The sequence below is a fragment of the Schistocerca americana genome, chromosome 8 (genome assembly GCF_021461395.2).
Source record: "Schistocerca americana isolate TAMUIC-IGC-003095 chromosome 8, iqSchAmer2.1, whole genome shotgun sequence".
In the NCBI taxonomy this organism is placed as follows: domain Eukaryota; kingdom Metazoa; phylum Arthropoda; class Insecta; order Orthoptera; family Acrididae; genus Schistocerca; species Schistocerca americana.
Window position 1 is genome coordinate 467,092,875 of NC_060126.1, and position 15,558 is coordinate 467,108,432.

General features: G+C 40.0%; 1 protein-coding gene across 1 annotated transcript in view; it reads left to right on the forward strand.

The window, feature by feature from the left end:
• The window catches only part of LOC124545236 (phenoloxidase 2-like), a 261,009-nt gene that overhangs the window by 107,128 nt on the left and 138,323 nt on the right, over positions 1-15,558 (forward strand). The window contains exons 7-8 of the mRNA XM_047124106.1: positions 5,673-5,774; positions 10,846-11,010. Coding sequence (XP_046980062.1) covers positions 5,673-5,774; positions 10,846-11,010 — 267 coding nt within the window. The remainder of the gene's footprint in view (positions 1-5,672; positions 5,775-10,845; positions 11,011-15,558) is intronic.

Sequence of the window (15,558 nt, forward strand, 5' to 3'; positions counted from 1 at the left end):
GGTAGAACGATGGGTTCGATGACGGTTTGGATGTACCGTGCACTATTCAGTGTCCCCTCGACGATCACCAGTGGTGTACGGCCAGTGTAGGAGATTGCTCCCCACACCATGATGCTGGGTGTTGGCCCTGTGTGCCTCGGTCGTATGCAGTCCTGATTGTGGCGCTCACCTGCACGGCGCCAAACACGCATACGACCATCATTGGCACCAAGGCAGAAGCGACTCTCATCGCTGAAGACGACACGTCTCCATTCGTCCCTCCATTCACGCCTGTCGCGACACCACTGGAGGCGGGCTGCACGATGTTGGGGCGTGAGCGGAAGACGACCTAACGGTGTGCGGGACCGTAGCCCAGCTTCATGGAGACGGTTGCGAATGGTCCTCGCCGATACCCCAGGAGCAACAGTGTCCCTAATTTGCTGGGAAGTGGCGGTGCGGTCCCCTACGGCACTGCGTAGGATCCTACGGTCTTGGCGTGCATCCGTGCGTCGCTGCGGTCCGGTCCCAGGTCGACGGGCACGTGCACCTTCCGCCGACCACTGGCAACAACATCAATGTACTGTGGAGACCTCAGGCCCCACGTGTTGAGCAATTCGGCAGTACGTCCACCCGGCCTCCCGCATGCCCACTATACGTCCTCGCTCAAAGTCCGTCAACTGCACATACGGTTCACGTCCACGCTGTCGCGGCATGCTACCAGTGTTAAAGACTGTGATGGAGCTCCGTATGTCACGGCAAACTGGCTGACACTGACGGTGGCGGTGCACAAATGCTGCGCAGCTAGCGCCATTCGACGGCCAACACTGCGGTTCCTGGTGTGTCCGCTGTGCCGTGCGTGTGATAATTGCTTGTACAGCCCTCTCGCAGTGCCCGGAGCAAGTATGGTGGGTCTGACACACCGGTGTCAATGTGTTCTTTTTTCCATTTCCAGGAGTGTAGTTTCTTCATTTTTAATCTACAGTTCATAACCAGTAGATTGTGGTCAGAGTCCACATCTGCCCCTGGAAAAGTCTTACAATTTAAAACCTGGTTCCTAAATATCTATCTTACCATTGTATAATCTATCTGAAACCTACTAGTATCTCCAGGGTGTTTCCATGTATACAACCTACTTTCATGATTCTTGAACCAAGTGTTAGCTATTATTAAGTTATGCTGTGTGCAAAATTCTACCAGGCGGCTTCCTCTTTCATTTCTTACCCCCATTCAATATTCACTTACTACATTTCCTTCTCTTCCTTTCCTACTATCGAATTCCAGTCACCAGTGACTATTAAATTTTTGTCTCCCTTCACTGTCTGAATAATTGCTTTTATCTCATCATACATTTCATCAATCTCTTTGTCATACGCAGAGATAGTTGGCATATAAATTTGTACTACTGTGGTAGGCGCGGGCTTCGTATCTATCTTGGCCACAATAATTTGTTCACTATGCTGATTGTAGTACCTTACCTGCACTCATATTTTTTTTATTCATTATTAAACCTACTCTAGCATTACCCCCATTTGATTTTGTATTTATAACCCTGTAGTCACCTGACCAGAAGTCTTGTTCCTCCTGCCACCAAACTTCACTAGTTCCCACTATATCTAACTTTAACCGATCCATTTCCCTTTTTAAATTTTCTAACCAACTTGCCCGATTAAGGGATCTGACATTCCACGCTCCGATCCATAGAATGCCAGTTTTCTTTCTCCTGATAACAACGTCCTCCTGAGTAGTCCCCGCCCGGAGATCTGAATGGGTGACTATTTAACTCCGGAATATTTTACCCAAGAGGACGCCATCATCATTTAACCATACAGTAAAGCTGCATGTCCTCAGTAAAAATTATGGCTGTAGTTTCCCCTTGCTTTCAGCCGTTTGCAGTACCAGCACAGCAAGACAATTTTGGTTAGTGTTACAAGGCCAGATCAGTCAATCATCCAGACTGTTGCCCCTGCAACTACTGAAAAGGCTGCTGCCCCTCTTCAGGAACCACACATTTGTCTGGCCTCTCAACAGATACCCCTCAGTTGTGGTTGCACCTATGGTTCTGCTATCTGTATCACTGAGGCATGCAAGCCTCCCCATCAATGGCAAGGTTCATGGTTGGTTGGGGGGGGGGGGGGGGGGGGGGGCATAGAGCAGGAACTGCTGAATGATGATAGTCAACTGCTGTTGCTATAACTATCATCATTCAGTAGTTCCTGCTATGCACAAGCATTTTCTATCAATGTGGCTGAAGGTCTGAAGATGATCATGTGACGATCCACACTGGTAACCTGTTAATTAACATGTCTTGTGATCTAGACTGTTTTATGATGAATTTCAAATACCTCAGACTGTTAACTGCTTGCTGCTATCTGACACCATAGTAAGGAATCCAGATTTCTCATAAACAGTTCAAAATTTCCTAGTGGGAATCTGTATATTGTTACAATGAAAAAGAGGAAATTATTTTTCAGTATAATTAATAAGCACACACTTCTACGTAGTGATCACTAAAAATCTACTTGTCTCAATGTTTTTTGACTCGTATTCTGCCTTATACAAAAACTCCTTAATATATGTAAAACTCTTCCTGCTTCACAGTATATGTTTTAACTCAAAAAGTTAGTTGTAAATAATCTATCACATTTTAGAAAGAACACTTTTATATGTAATTACAATACCAGGTGGAAAATTATGTTCATAACTTCTTGTTAAAGTTGTCTTTAGCACAAAAAGAGATGCACAGTGCTGCAACAAAAATTTTTGATCACTTATCCAATGACATAAACTGACTGACAGATACAAAATACAGTTTGAAAACAAACTGAAAAAGTTTCTCCTGAAAACTCCTTCTATTCCAAAGAAGAATTTGTGTAATTGTTATGTTGTTAAAACACCTCATGGTCAGAACATTATTTCCATCTACAGAGTTGAGCCCTATTTTCACACATTTATCCTCTGTTGCTCTTATTATAAATATTTTCCAGGACAGTTTTACTTCAAACATCCTGCATTTTTTAGCTACTATTAGGAAGAATTCATTGATGAATTTATCATCAATGAACTGAATTTAATACCGAGTGAGCCAGAAAAATATATACACACTTCAAGGAATAAAAAGTATTACTTATGTGTTTATTTTACATTTAATAATTGGTCACACATGTTGCACAACCTTCAGTTTAGCACACGGTTACTTTAAATGCCCAAAATGTTCACAGTTGGTGTGTATACACATAACAGAATGATGAGTGGTTGCCGCAACTACGTCAGTCATTGTTACAGTTGAGATTGCTGCACATGTCGCTGTAATTTCACAGTAAAGTTCCTCCAGCACGCGAGGCTTACGTCGATAGACGTTATCTTTCACAGTTACCCACAAGTAAAAGTCCATAGGTGTTACATCTGATGACAATGGAGGGAACTCAATGGACGCTCTTTGTCCAATCCAATTCCCCGCAAAATTGTCATCCAGATCGTATGGCTAGGTGGTAGTGTGTTGGCACCCCATCCTGTTGGTAAAAGACCTTTTCATCAACTCCATAAAGTGCACATATACCTGGCAAAATCGATGTGCATAACATTTCCAGGTACACTTCCCCAAAAACAATAGCATCAAAGAAAAAGGGTCCTACTAACTTCCAAGATGATAATCCACACCACACATGGACTCCTAGTAGACTGATTGCTTTATCCACACAAACATGCAGATTTTCTGGTGCCCAGTACACACTGTTATGACGATTCACAGTTCTACTAAGTTTAAATTGTACCTTGTGAGGTAAGGGGTGAGTTGTGGCATCTTGAAAATATTCTAAGATCAGAGTTGGTGTGGCCGCACTGGGGCCTCTCGGCGGGCCACGGCTCATCGGCGGCCACACGGTTCCAAATGTTAGCCGGGGTCCACGGACTGTGTGGCTGGGAATTCCATGGTGATGCTGTGTTCATAAAGGAAACCTGCTGGGAGTGCCAAAGATGGTGGAACTTGTGAAACCTTAATGGCAGACATTTTACAATTCGTATAGAAGTTAATAGTAGCCAGATGAATCATGATACCTCAAAAAGAAACATGTACATTACCATTATTTGCACGACAATTCTGATGATGTAATCAGATTTTTAATAACTTTATTAGTTTAAATTATACAAGTAACACCCAGCAATGAATTTCCAAATTCTAAATGGTTCATCTGATTTTGTCGATCGACATGTCTTTAGAAAGCTATTAATGTAAACCTAAATTGGTATAAATTACAGGCATCTAACTTGAATAGTACATGAGTTATTGGAGGTCAAAGGGGCCGATTACTATCGATCACATCTGGCCATATGTACTCCACAGTTACACGAAAAAACGGTAGCAGCATGCTTATAAATTTATACTAACAAAGAGATAGAGGGGCTGCCAGCACTGACCTCAGCTCAGTACAGCCGATAGATACACAAAACAGAACAGAAAATTTACGTTCCTAGCTTTCAGAACTTTGTTTCTTCATCAGGGTGGAGAGAGGGGGGGAAAAAAGGAAGAAGGGAAAGTGGATTCAGTAACTCACAACCCAGGTTATGAAGCAACAGGGAAAGGTAAACAGGGAGGGTAGCAAGGATGGAGGCATAATTGTCAGAGGGAAGCTAAAGATAATCTACTGTAAGTACTGTGCCAGGTAGAACAGTAGGTTGTTTGTAATGCCCTGAGTTCTCCTTTGTCCCTGCCTCCCCTGTGTAGGGCCTCTAGACCTACCACTGGCACACTACTCACAGTCAGGAGGAAAAACGGTGACAGAGCCTTTGCTTCCTGTAGAGGAGACAGAATCCATTTGATATGATATTTGGGATAGTAGACAAATGTTCATTTGCAGAATCCTATTTAAGGGCTCTAGTATTCTTAGACTCTCTTCCCTATACATTCAGTTTTTCTGGGTTTTATTGCTGAAACGAACCCTCATTCAACCAGTTCAAAAGAAAATTAAAAACATACTTCATCAGTATCAGTAATTTTTTTGTTCAGGGATCATTTTACAGTTACATAGGAGCAATCAGCTTATAACAAAGAAAATGTGCCATATATATATTGATGTATGAATACACACATGTGCTTAAGAAGGGGAGGGCAAGACAGTTGAGTGATGACAGGTAAGATTTAGAGTGGGTAAAGATTATTGTACTGATGAAAGGATACAAGTGGAACAACATAAAAGAAGAGGAAAGGTAGGTAGATAATAGTTGGTGAAAGGATTCCGTTCATCAATACATCATATTGATTGATCGTTGGGTGGCTTGCGGAGTATAAATGTAGTTGTAGATGTAGATGTAGATTATTTAGGATATGTATGAATGTATGTCTTCTTTATTATTTCACAGTTGCCCAAATTTAGTTTGAAATCACTTATGGGTACCTTAAAGAAAAGTAATTTTACATAATAAATTAACATTAAATAAATAAAATCACTTATGAGTACCTTAAAGAAAAGTAATTGTAGATAATAAATTAATATTAAATAAATGTTTTTAAGTCCCGTGAGTAAGGTTTTCAATGTTCCTGAATGATACTACAGAATTTTTTGATCATGTGAATTCCACAAACTTCAGTGACATTGGAAATGAATACTGAAAGGATATGGCATAATAGCTTTTACTTCTTTTATTCCCTTTAATTAACGTATTGAATAAATTGTAGTATAAAATTGTTCTTCTCAAAGGATATCAACCGAGAACTTGATCAACTTGAATTTGACATAGAAGATTTGGAACGCTGGCGAGATCGATTTTTTGAAGCCATTCAAAGTGGATCTGTTGTAAATGTAAGTAATAAATGGTTTTCATACTTCTAAAAAGAATTAGAATTATCTTTTCTGGCAACTAAGACAATTCACTGAGTGTAATCTTTGTACTTACCCTTAATACAATCAATGTAATTTAAAACTATGCATTCTTGCTGTACATTTCAGTTGTGTTTTACAATAAGAATTAATGATATCATTATAATAGAAGCAAACATTCCACGTGGGAAAAATTATATATAAAAACAAAGATGAGGTGACCGAACGAAAGCGCTGGCAGGTCGATAGACACACAAACAAACACAAACATACACACAAAATTCAAGCTTTCGCAACAAACTGTTGCCTCATCAGGAAAGAGGGAAGGAGAGGGGAAGACGAAAGGAAGTGGGTTTTAAGGGAGAGGGTAAGGAGTCATTCCAATCCCGGGAGCAGAAAGACTTACCTTAGGGGGAAAAAAGGACAGGTATACACTCGCACACACGCACATATCCATCCACACATACAGACACCCACAATAAGAATTGTTTAATATGAGCATGGAAACCTTTGGGCCATGCACAAATATACACACATGGGAATGAATAAATCATTTCTGTCTAAATGAAATGCTGAATAGTGTGTAGGCACATAAACAACAAGTTGAAACAGTAGCAGAGTTTTTTTAACTTGATTTCTTCTTCAGAACACACACACACACACACACACACACACACACACACACATGCAACTCATTTACACATGACACTCTATCTGCCTGGCCTCAAAGTTAATAAAAAATGCATCCTCCAATGTTGCAGTGATTAGTGTCCGAAGCTTATTCTTTAGAAGGAGAATTTATGGGAAGTTCACAGTAATAATCATAATACTGTGGGCTCCAGCTGATGACTTTGAGTTATTTATGAAACAATTACTCTGTCATTCCGTTTCATCATCCATCTGCCAGTGTACCATGGGATCAAGGTTTGTATCACCTTCTAATACCTGTGCATTCCAATTTTCCAAATCCTGTTCCAACCATTGCAATTAAACACAAGTTCTGTGAGACAGACTATCACATCACTGAGATCTCAGCCACGCCGGGCATCACAACTGACGTGCTTCCAGACCAAGCTTCACACTTGCATCCCACGCACCCAGTATCAAAACCAACTGTGGACTCCAAGAATTTCATGACCTCGCCTTGGCAAGACCAGAAACTGCTGATCCCAGTTCAAGTGACGTCACCCCCATGTCAGCCATGCTGCAAATGACTGTACATCTGCACTAACTCCCATGAGACACAGACACACTGCTGGATAATAAATGGACTATGCATTCCTACTCTTCACACCCTTTTCCTACTCTCCTGTAGATAGATCATCATCCATTGGCAGTTGCATTCCGCAACCTGTCAGTGGATTTTGCACCCATGAGATTCCACTACCTAGATTTTGTAGCACAGTTCACTACCGATATGCGACGTGTTAAAGGTACCAATAATATTGTGGTAGACTATCTTTCCCATATTGCAGCTACCTCCACTCAGTTGGACTTCAATAGAATTGCAGATGCACAAGCGACAGATGTCGATCTCCACAATGTGTTTAACAAACCAGATTCCTTACTCCAATTGCAGCAATGCACACTACCCAGCATTTCCAAATAAGTTTGGTGTGATGTTTTGAATGGTTGGGTCTCACCAGTCATCCCAGAGTCATTTTGCAGGACAGTTTTTGACCTCCCCAACAACAGTGCACATCCGGTCATGTGCCCACCATATCCCTTGTCACGGAATGGTTTGTCTGGCCTAACATTAAAAAGGATTGTGCCACATGGACCAGGACTTGCATTCCATGCCAGCTAGCTAAAACTGGCCACCATGCACAGCCCACCTTTGGTAAATTCCCAATTTCAAAGAGGTGGTTCCAGTAAGTTATTGACATCGTAAGGCCACTCTCCAAATTACATGATTACATTCTAGCAATGATAGATCGGGTGACACAATGGCTGGAGGCCACTCCCATTTCTGATATATCAACTGAGACAGTAGCAAAAACTTTTGTCAACAGTTGGATTGCCAGATTGAGATGCCCAGCCTCCTTAACATCGGATTAGGGACAGCAGTTTGAATCAAAGCTTTCAATGACTTATGCCACTTATGCATCGGTTCCACATAACTGCTTGCCACCCCCAATACAATGACCTTGTGGAATGGTGGCATCACATGATGAAAGCTGCTCTCTTGCGCCACTCAGATTCATGGGGATAGGATCTTCCCTGGGTTCTCCTGGGCATTCGCACGACACATAAAGATGACCTCGAAGCATCACTCACCAAAATACTATACGGCAAGCCCCTCACTCTACCCACTGAATTCATAGTGCACGAATCAGTCCACACTGACCGAGACTTACCGGACTTAATCACAAGTGTGTGCACAAATATACAAAACATCCATGTACCACCCTCTCCCATCACATGACACAATGAATATTTATTCATAAAGACCTGTCCATACGTTTTCATGTGATGCTACATACAGACGATGTGAAACCTACTCTACAGTCGCCATTTACAGGACCATAATGAGTTCTGAAACACAATACAGACACTTTTGATATCAAAATTGCTGGAAAACAAACAACAGTGTCAGTGAACTGGCTTAAACCAGTGTAAATTTTAGCAGATCTATCACAATAGGCCCCATCACCTATTAGTCAGTTTCCAAGTGTGGGTGAATCTACATAATTTTCTGCCTGATGACATATCTGTCACATTATGCAATACCAACATCGTGATTATCACTATCTGCACAGACAGGCAGTTGTGTGCAACCACTGTAACTCACAGGTTTATGAACACCACTCCTGTCCCACCAGAAGTTGATATAGCAGGACTCACCTCCTGTTTTTCAGCAGCTTTTACACTAATCACCACCACCCTGGCTTACACTGGTACTGGCCTCCTGATGATGCAACAGTGCAAGGTAATGCCATCAACATGGCTCCCTCCCCAAACGCTGCCACCCAGCCAGCAACAATTAAAGATGCCATCGAGACTTCTTCCTTATTTGCTAACACACAGCAACCCATGAGTCACACCGCCGATGTTGTGTTTTGGGGGTGCCTTGCGCCCCCTGGTGCACCTTGCTGACTATGACATGCCTTCCATCACATCCCCTGTCACACAGCCACCCACATCACTTCAGACAGATGACGTCCCACTGAAGCCTCCCCTCTCCCTCTCCCTCTCCTAATATACTCTGCACTAAAGGTGGAGGGGGGGGGGCCACTCTCTGGCGGCATAACATCTCTGACTCTGTAAATACTGATTGCTGCTCCACGAGGCAGTAAGAATTAGTATGCTCTGTATGCTCGTAACGCTTAAACATGTTATGTATATGTGCCTGCTAATAAATAGTGTGGAAATCATATCTCTATGCTGTGTCACCGTTATGCTATCACACAGCTGGTACCTCACTTCCACACATATCTTAAAGTGTTGTTAATTTGATTTCTGTGTCCTTAGTTAATTCTAAAATAAAAGACTTAGGTTTTTTATTTTCTCATATCAGAAGTCAATCTTTACAGTACACCAGTATATGCAGTTATACAGTGTGTGTGTGTGTGTGTGTGTGTGTGTGTGTGTGTATATAAGTGTGTGTGTGTTTTCAGCAATATCATCAATCAAATTTGCAAAACAAATGTCATCTGATTTCCAAATTTGGTCAATGAGATTTCTGAATGTAAGGTGGGCTTCTGAGATAAGTAAATAAAAAAATTAACTTAGTTAGCATTACAGAGGACTTAATTATAAGGTAATCAATGCATTACTGAATCCAGTGCATTGTGGTTTGTGTGAAGTAACCCAGTAGTGTACTGGGGTGTAATTGTGTATAAATGAAAAGTAAAATACATCTCAACAGTCTGTATTTGTGTTTATGATTATCAAAGAGTCTGAGGGTGAAGTTCAGGTTGGTTACACCAAACAACACTCCCATTTTGCAGTAGTTCATTTATTCACCTAAACACATCAAAAGCTTACAAATAACTGACATGGCGGAACTGCACAAAGATAATGTTTAGCTTAGTTCAAAGACGATACTCGGATCGATGCTGGTGTCGACCTCATCGGCGCCACAAGTCCATAATTTTTTTAAAAATGGAAAATGATCTTCAAAGAGTGGTGCATTTGAAAATAACAAGGGAAGATGGAAATCAACAATGTGTTCCACCAACAACCGACCTCTGGAAACTATTTTGTTGATCTTGCTTGTATGGTCTTTTGTCATACTTCCCTTGACCTGTGACACTGGTTGAGTTTCGTGCTAGGGTTTTCAACAGTCTTGTTGTTAAGATCACTGCCAGGTACTCTTAGGTGACCTGTGCTTACATCGTAATGAACAACTGTAGCAAACTCTTAGAATATGTTTTCGAGGACTGCATTGGTGAGAAGAAAATCTAACAGTAGCTCATAGGGAATGTGTGCAACCATACATAATGCTGTTAACAAAATATTCTTTGTTGAGTGGCCAGAAATAACAAATAGTGAAGATAAGGTACATGGCCATTTAAAGGCTGGCTTGCACTGTGGTGTTCCTTTTGAATTGTCAGTTTTTGGATGATCAGAGTAACAAAGTTGCAGTCATTGTTTTCAAATAGCTCACATTTATGTTCAGAGGTTTTACCAGCAAAATACTTAATAGATGTTGTCACTTAGGCTTTAGCATAAATCATGCTTTACATCTTTATCTGAGAACTAGAAAAAGTGTATAGCTACTGATGCTTTATTACAAAAACAGCACTCAGTGATTTGGAGAAGTGACTTCTTGTATTTATGAAACAGTAAAGCAAACTCTGAAACTTTGTAATGAAAGCATGAATTATAAAAATGAAAAATCATGTAGGTTATTCATCCTCCTTGCAAATTGCAAGTGATTCTCCACACTTTAAGTTATTCATAGTGAAAAAGTAGTTAAATAAGTTTACTGATATCTCAGAAAGTAGTGAATCATTGTGTCATCACTACTGATAGTGCTAATTCCCTTCTACTGCTTTCCATTATTATGTGAGAATTTTAAAATTCATTATTTTTACCGTTACTTTTTTAGGAAAGGAAAGAAGTAGTTGACCTTACAGAAACAGAAGGCATTGATGTTCTTGGTAACATGATGGAAGCAAGTACATTGTCAATAAATCCCAGCTTTTATGGTGATTTGCATAATCTTGGACATCTCATGATAGGCTATTGCCACGATCCTGATGCAAGACATTTGGTAAGCATGATGTAATTCCTTAATAACTCTGGCCAAAACATAATATACTTACATAGAAAGGTTGGACCAAATAATATGAATATTTGCACTTGGTGGAAACCTGTCACGTATAAAGTAACATCCTACAGGCCTGAAGCATGTTGCCTAGTAGGTGAGATTGATTGATTGATTGATTTTTATTGCCCAAAAACAAAACATTTACAGGGATGTAAAGCTTGTATAAGCAACGTCAATAAATGTACAAACAACAATGACTATAAATACACAAATAATTAATCTATGTTAGAAATTATGCTCACAGAAATCTTCCATTGTATAAAAACCTCACAGAAATCTTCCACTGTATAAAAGAGAGGGCCCAAGATTGACCCTTGAGGAACACCATGGTTAACGGGTAAGAAACTAGAATATTGGTTATTGAAGTAAACAGTTTGAGATCTATTAGATAAGTATGACTGAATAATTTTAACAGCAGAGACTGAGAAACCTACAGTATTCAATTTCAGCAGCAGAGTGTTGTGGCACACAGTGTCAAACGCTTTTGATAAATCAAAAAACTTTGTACTTACAAAAAAATTTTCTTCTTTTGCTTCAAGACAGTTACATATGTAGCTCACAACAGCATCACATGTTGATAGATTTTTCCTAAACCCAAGCTGGCTATTTGAAAGTAATTGATGAAAAGCTAGAAAATTGATTATTTGAATACTCATTAGTTTCTCAATGACCTTGGATAAAAGTGGTACAAGAGAAACTAGCCTATAATTGCTAGGCAAATTATTGTCACCTTTTGTGGACTGGGATTACTGTAGCTACTTTTAATTTTTCAGGGAAACAACTTTCATCAAAGAAGTAGCTTATGATGTGATAGAGAACCTCTGCTATATTATGACTACTAAGTTTCAATATTTTAGAGCTGATATTGTAAATATCCAGTGAATCACTTTTGCTAAGAGAAAGAATGGCAGAGTGTACATCTTCTACACAAATGTGTTCAAAATAAAACACATTTTCCATAGCATTTTGGTTTTTATAGGCAACATCGAAATAGTAGCTAGGTTCATGTTTACTATCAGATATCTTAGTAACTACACTATCTACACTGCTTACAAAATAATTATTAAAACTATCATCACTAATTTTGGATCTAGATACAAATTCTTTGCTACCCCATGCTAGATTCTCAAAATGATTTTCCACATTTCTTTTGGTTTATTAATAGCTTGTGCAACCATTTTGCAATTATATTACAATTTAAATTTCTTAATACCCATTCTGTGCTGATATTTGCATTCTTTATATCTTACTTTGGCATGCAGACAAGATGAATTCTTTGCTAGGTAGTAGAAATTGTTGCATTGATCTTTAAGTTTTCGTAGTTCCTGTGTGTACCACTTATTTTTATTGATGGTCAATACCCTGCTCATTTGAACACATTTGTTCTTTAGTGGCAGGCCAATGTTAACTGCCCACATGAATAAATCAAGAAACTTGTTGAACTGGTTTTCTGCTCCAGTGTTACCATACACACACACACACACCCAATTAATTTCTCTGATACATTTTAGAAAAACAGATATATTACAGTCACTAATTGTACGTTCTTTCCCCCATGAACCATGGACCTTGCCGTCGGTGGGGAGGCTTGCGTGCCTCAGCGATACAGATAGCCGTACCGTAGGTGCAACCAGAATGGAGGGGTATCTGTTAAGAGGCCAGACAAACGTGTGGTTCCTGAAGAGGGGCAGCAGCCTTTTCAGTAGTTGCAGGGGCAACAGTCTGCATGATTGACTGATCTGGCCTTGTAACGCTAACCAAAACGGCCTTGCTGTGCTGGTACTGCAGACGGTTGAAAGTAAGGGGAAACTACTGCCGTAATTTTTCCCGAGGGCATGCAGCTCTACTGTATGGTTAATGATGATGGCATCCTCTTGGGTAAAATATTCCGGAGGTAAAATAGTCCCCCATTCGGATCTCTGGGTGGGGACTACTCAAGAGGATGTCATTATCAGGAGAAAGAAAACTGGCATTCTATGGATCAGAGCGTGGAATGTCAGATCCCTTAATCGGGCAGGTAGGTTAGAAAATTTAAAAAGGGAAATGGATAGGTTAAAGTTAGATATAGTGGGAATTAGTGAAGTTCATTGGCCGGAGGAACAAGACTTTTGGTCAGGCGAATACAGGGTTATAAATATTAAATCAAATAGGGGTAATGCAGCAGTAGGTTTAATAATGAATAAAAAATAGGAATGCGGGTAAGCTACTACAAACAGCACAGTGAATGCATTATTGTGGCCAAGATAGACACGAAGTCCACGCCTACTACAGTAGTACAAGTTTACATGCCAACTAGCTCTGCAGATGACGAAGAAATTTAAGAAATGTATGACGAAATAAAAGAAATTATTCAGATAGTGAAGGGAGATGAAAATTTAATAGTCATGGGTGACTGGAATTGGGTAGTAGGAAAAGGGAGAGAAGGAAATGTAGTAGGTGAATATGGATTGGGGGTAAGAAATGAAAGAGGAAGGTGCCTGGTAGAATTTTGCATAGAGCACAACTTAATCATAGCTAACACTAGGTTCAAGAATCATAAAAGAAGGTTGTATACATGGAAGAAGCCGGGAGATACTAACAGGTTTCAGATAGATTATATAATGGTAAGACAGAGATTTAGGAACCAGGTTTTAAATTGTAAGACATTTCCAGGGGCAGATGTGGACTCTGACCACAATCTATTGGTTATGAACTGTAGATTAAAACTGAAGAAACTGCAAAATAGTGGGAATTTAAGGAGATGGGACCTGGATAAACTGGCTAAACCAGAGGTTGTACAGAGTTTCAGGGAGAGCATAAGGCAACAATTGACAGGAATGGGGGAAAGAAATACAGTAGAAGAAGAATGGGTAGCTTTGAGGGATGAAGTAGTGAACGCAGCAGAGGATCAAGTAGGTAAAAAGACGAGGGCTAGTAGAAATCCTTGGGTAACAGAAGAAATATTGAATTTAATTGATCAAAGAAGAAAATATAAAAATGCAGTAAATGAAGCAGGCAAATAAGAATACAAACGTCTCAAAAATGAGATTGACAGGGAGTGCAAAATGGCTAAGCAGGGATGGCTAGAGGACAAATGTAAGGATGTAGAGGCTTATCTCACTAGGGGTAAGACAGATACTGCCTACAGGAAAATTAAAGAGATCTTCGGAGAAAAGAGAGCTACTTGTATGATTATCAAGAGCTCAGATGGAAACCCAGTTCTAAGTAAAGAAGGGAATGCACAAAGGTGGAAAGAGTATATAGAGGGTCTATACAAGGGCGATGTTCTTGAGGACAATATTATGGAAATTGAAGAGGATGTAGATGAAGATGAAATGGGTGACACAATACTGCGTGAAGAGTTTGACAGAGCACTGAAAGACCTGAGTCGAAACAAGGCCCCGGGAGTAGATAACATTCCATTAGAACTACTGACAGCCTTGGGAGAGCCAGTCCTAACAAAACTCTACCATCTGGTGAGCAAGATGTATGAGACAGGTGAAATACCCTCAGACTTCAAGAAGAATATAATAATTCCAATCCCAAAGAAAGCAGGTGTTGACAGATGTGAAAATTAAATTTGGATTCTGTAGAAATATTGGAACACGTGAGGCAATACTAACCCTATGACTTATCTTGGAAACTAGATTAAGGAAAGGCAAACTTACGTTTTTAGCATTTGTAGACTTAGAGAAAGCTTTTGACAATGTTGACTGGAATACTCTCTTTCAGATTCTGAAGGTGGCAGGGGTAAAACACAGGGAACGAAAGGCTATTTACAATTTGTACAGAAACCAAATGGCAGTTATAAGAGTTGAGGGGCATGAAAGGGAAGCAGTGGTTGGGAAGGGAGTGAGACAGGGTTGTAGCCTCTCCCTGATGTTATTCAATCTGTATATTGAGCAAGGAGTGAAGGAAACAAAAGAAAAATTCAGAGTAGCTATTAAAATCCATGGAGAAGAAATAAAAATCTTGAGGTTCGCCGATGACATTGTAATTCTGTCAGAGACAGCAAAGGACTTGGAAGAGCAGTTGAACGGAATGGATAGCATCTTGAAAGGAGGATATAAGATGAACATCAACAAAAGCAAAACGAGGATAATGGAATGTAGTCGAATTAAGTCGGGAGATGCTGAGCGTATTAGATTAGGAAATGAGACACTTAAAGTAGTAAAGGAGTTTTGCTATTTGGGGAGCAAAATAACTGATGATGGTCAAAGTAGAGAAGATATAAAATGTAGACTGGCAATGGCAAGGAAAGCGTTTCTGAAGTAGAGAAATTTGCTAATATCGAGTATAGATTTAAGTGTCAGGAAGTCATTTCTGAAAGTATTTGTATGGATTGTAGCGATGTATGGAAGTGAAACATGGACGATAAATAGTTTGGACAAGAAGAGAGTAGAAGCTTTTGAAATGTGGTGCTACAGAAGAATGCTGAAGATTAGATGGGTAGATCACATGACTAATGATGAGGTATTGAATTGGATTGGGGAGAAGAGAAGTTTGTGGCTC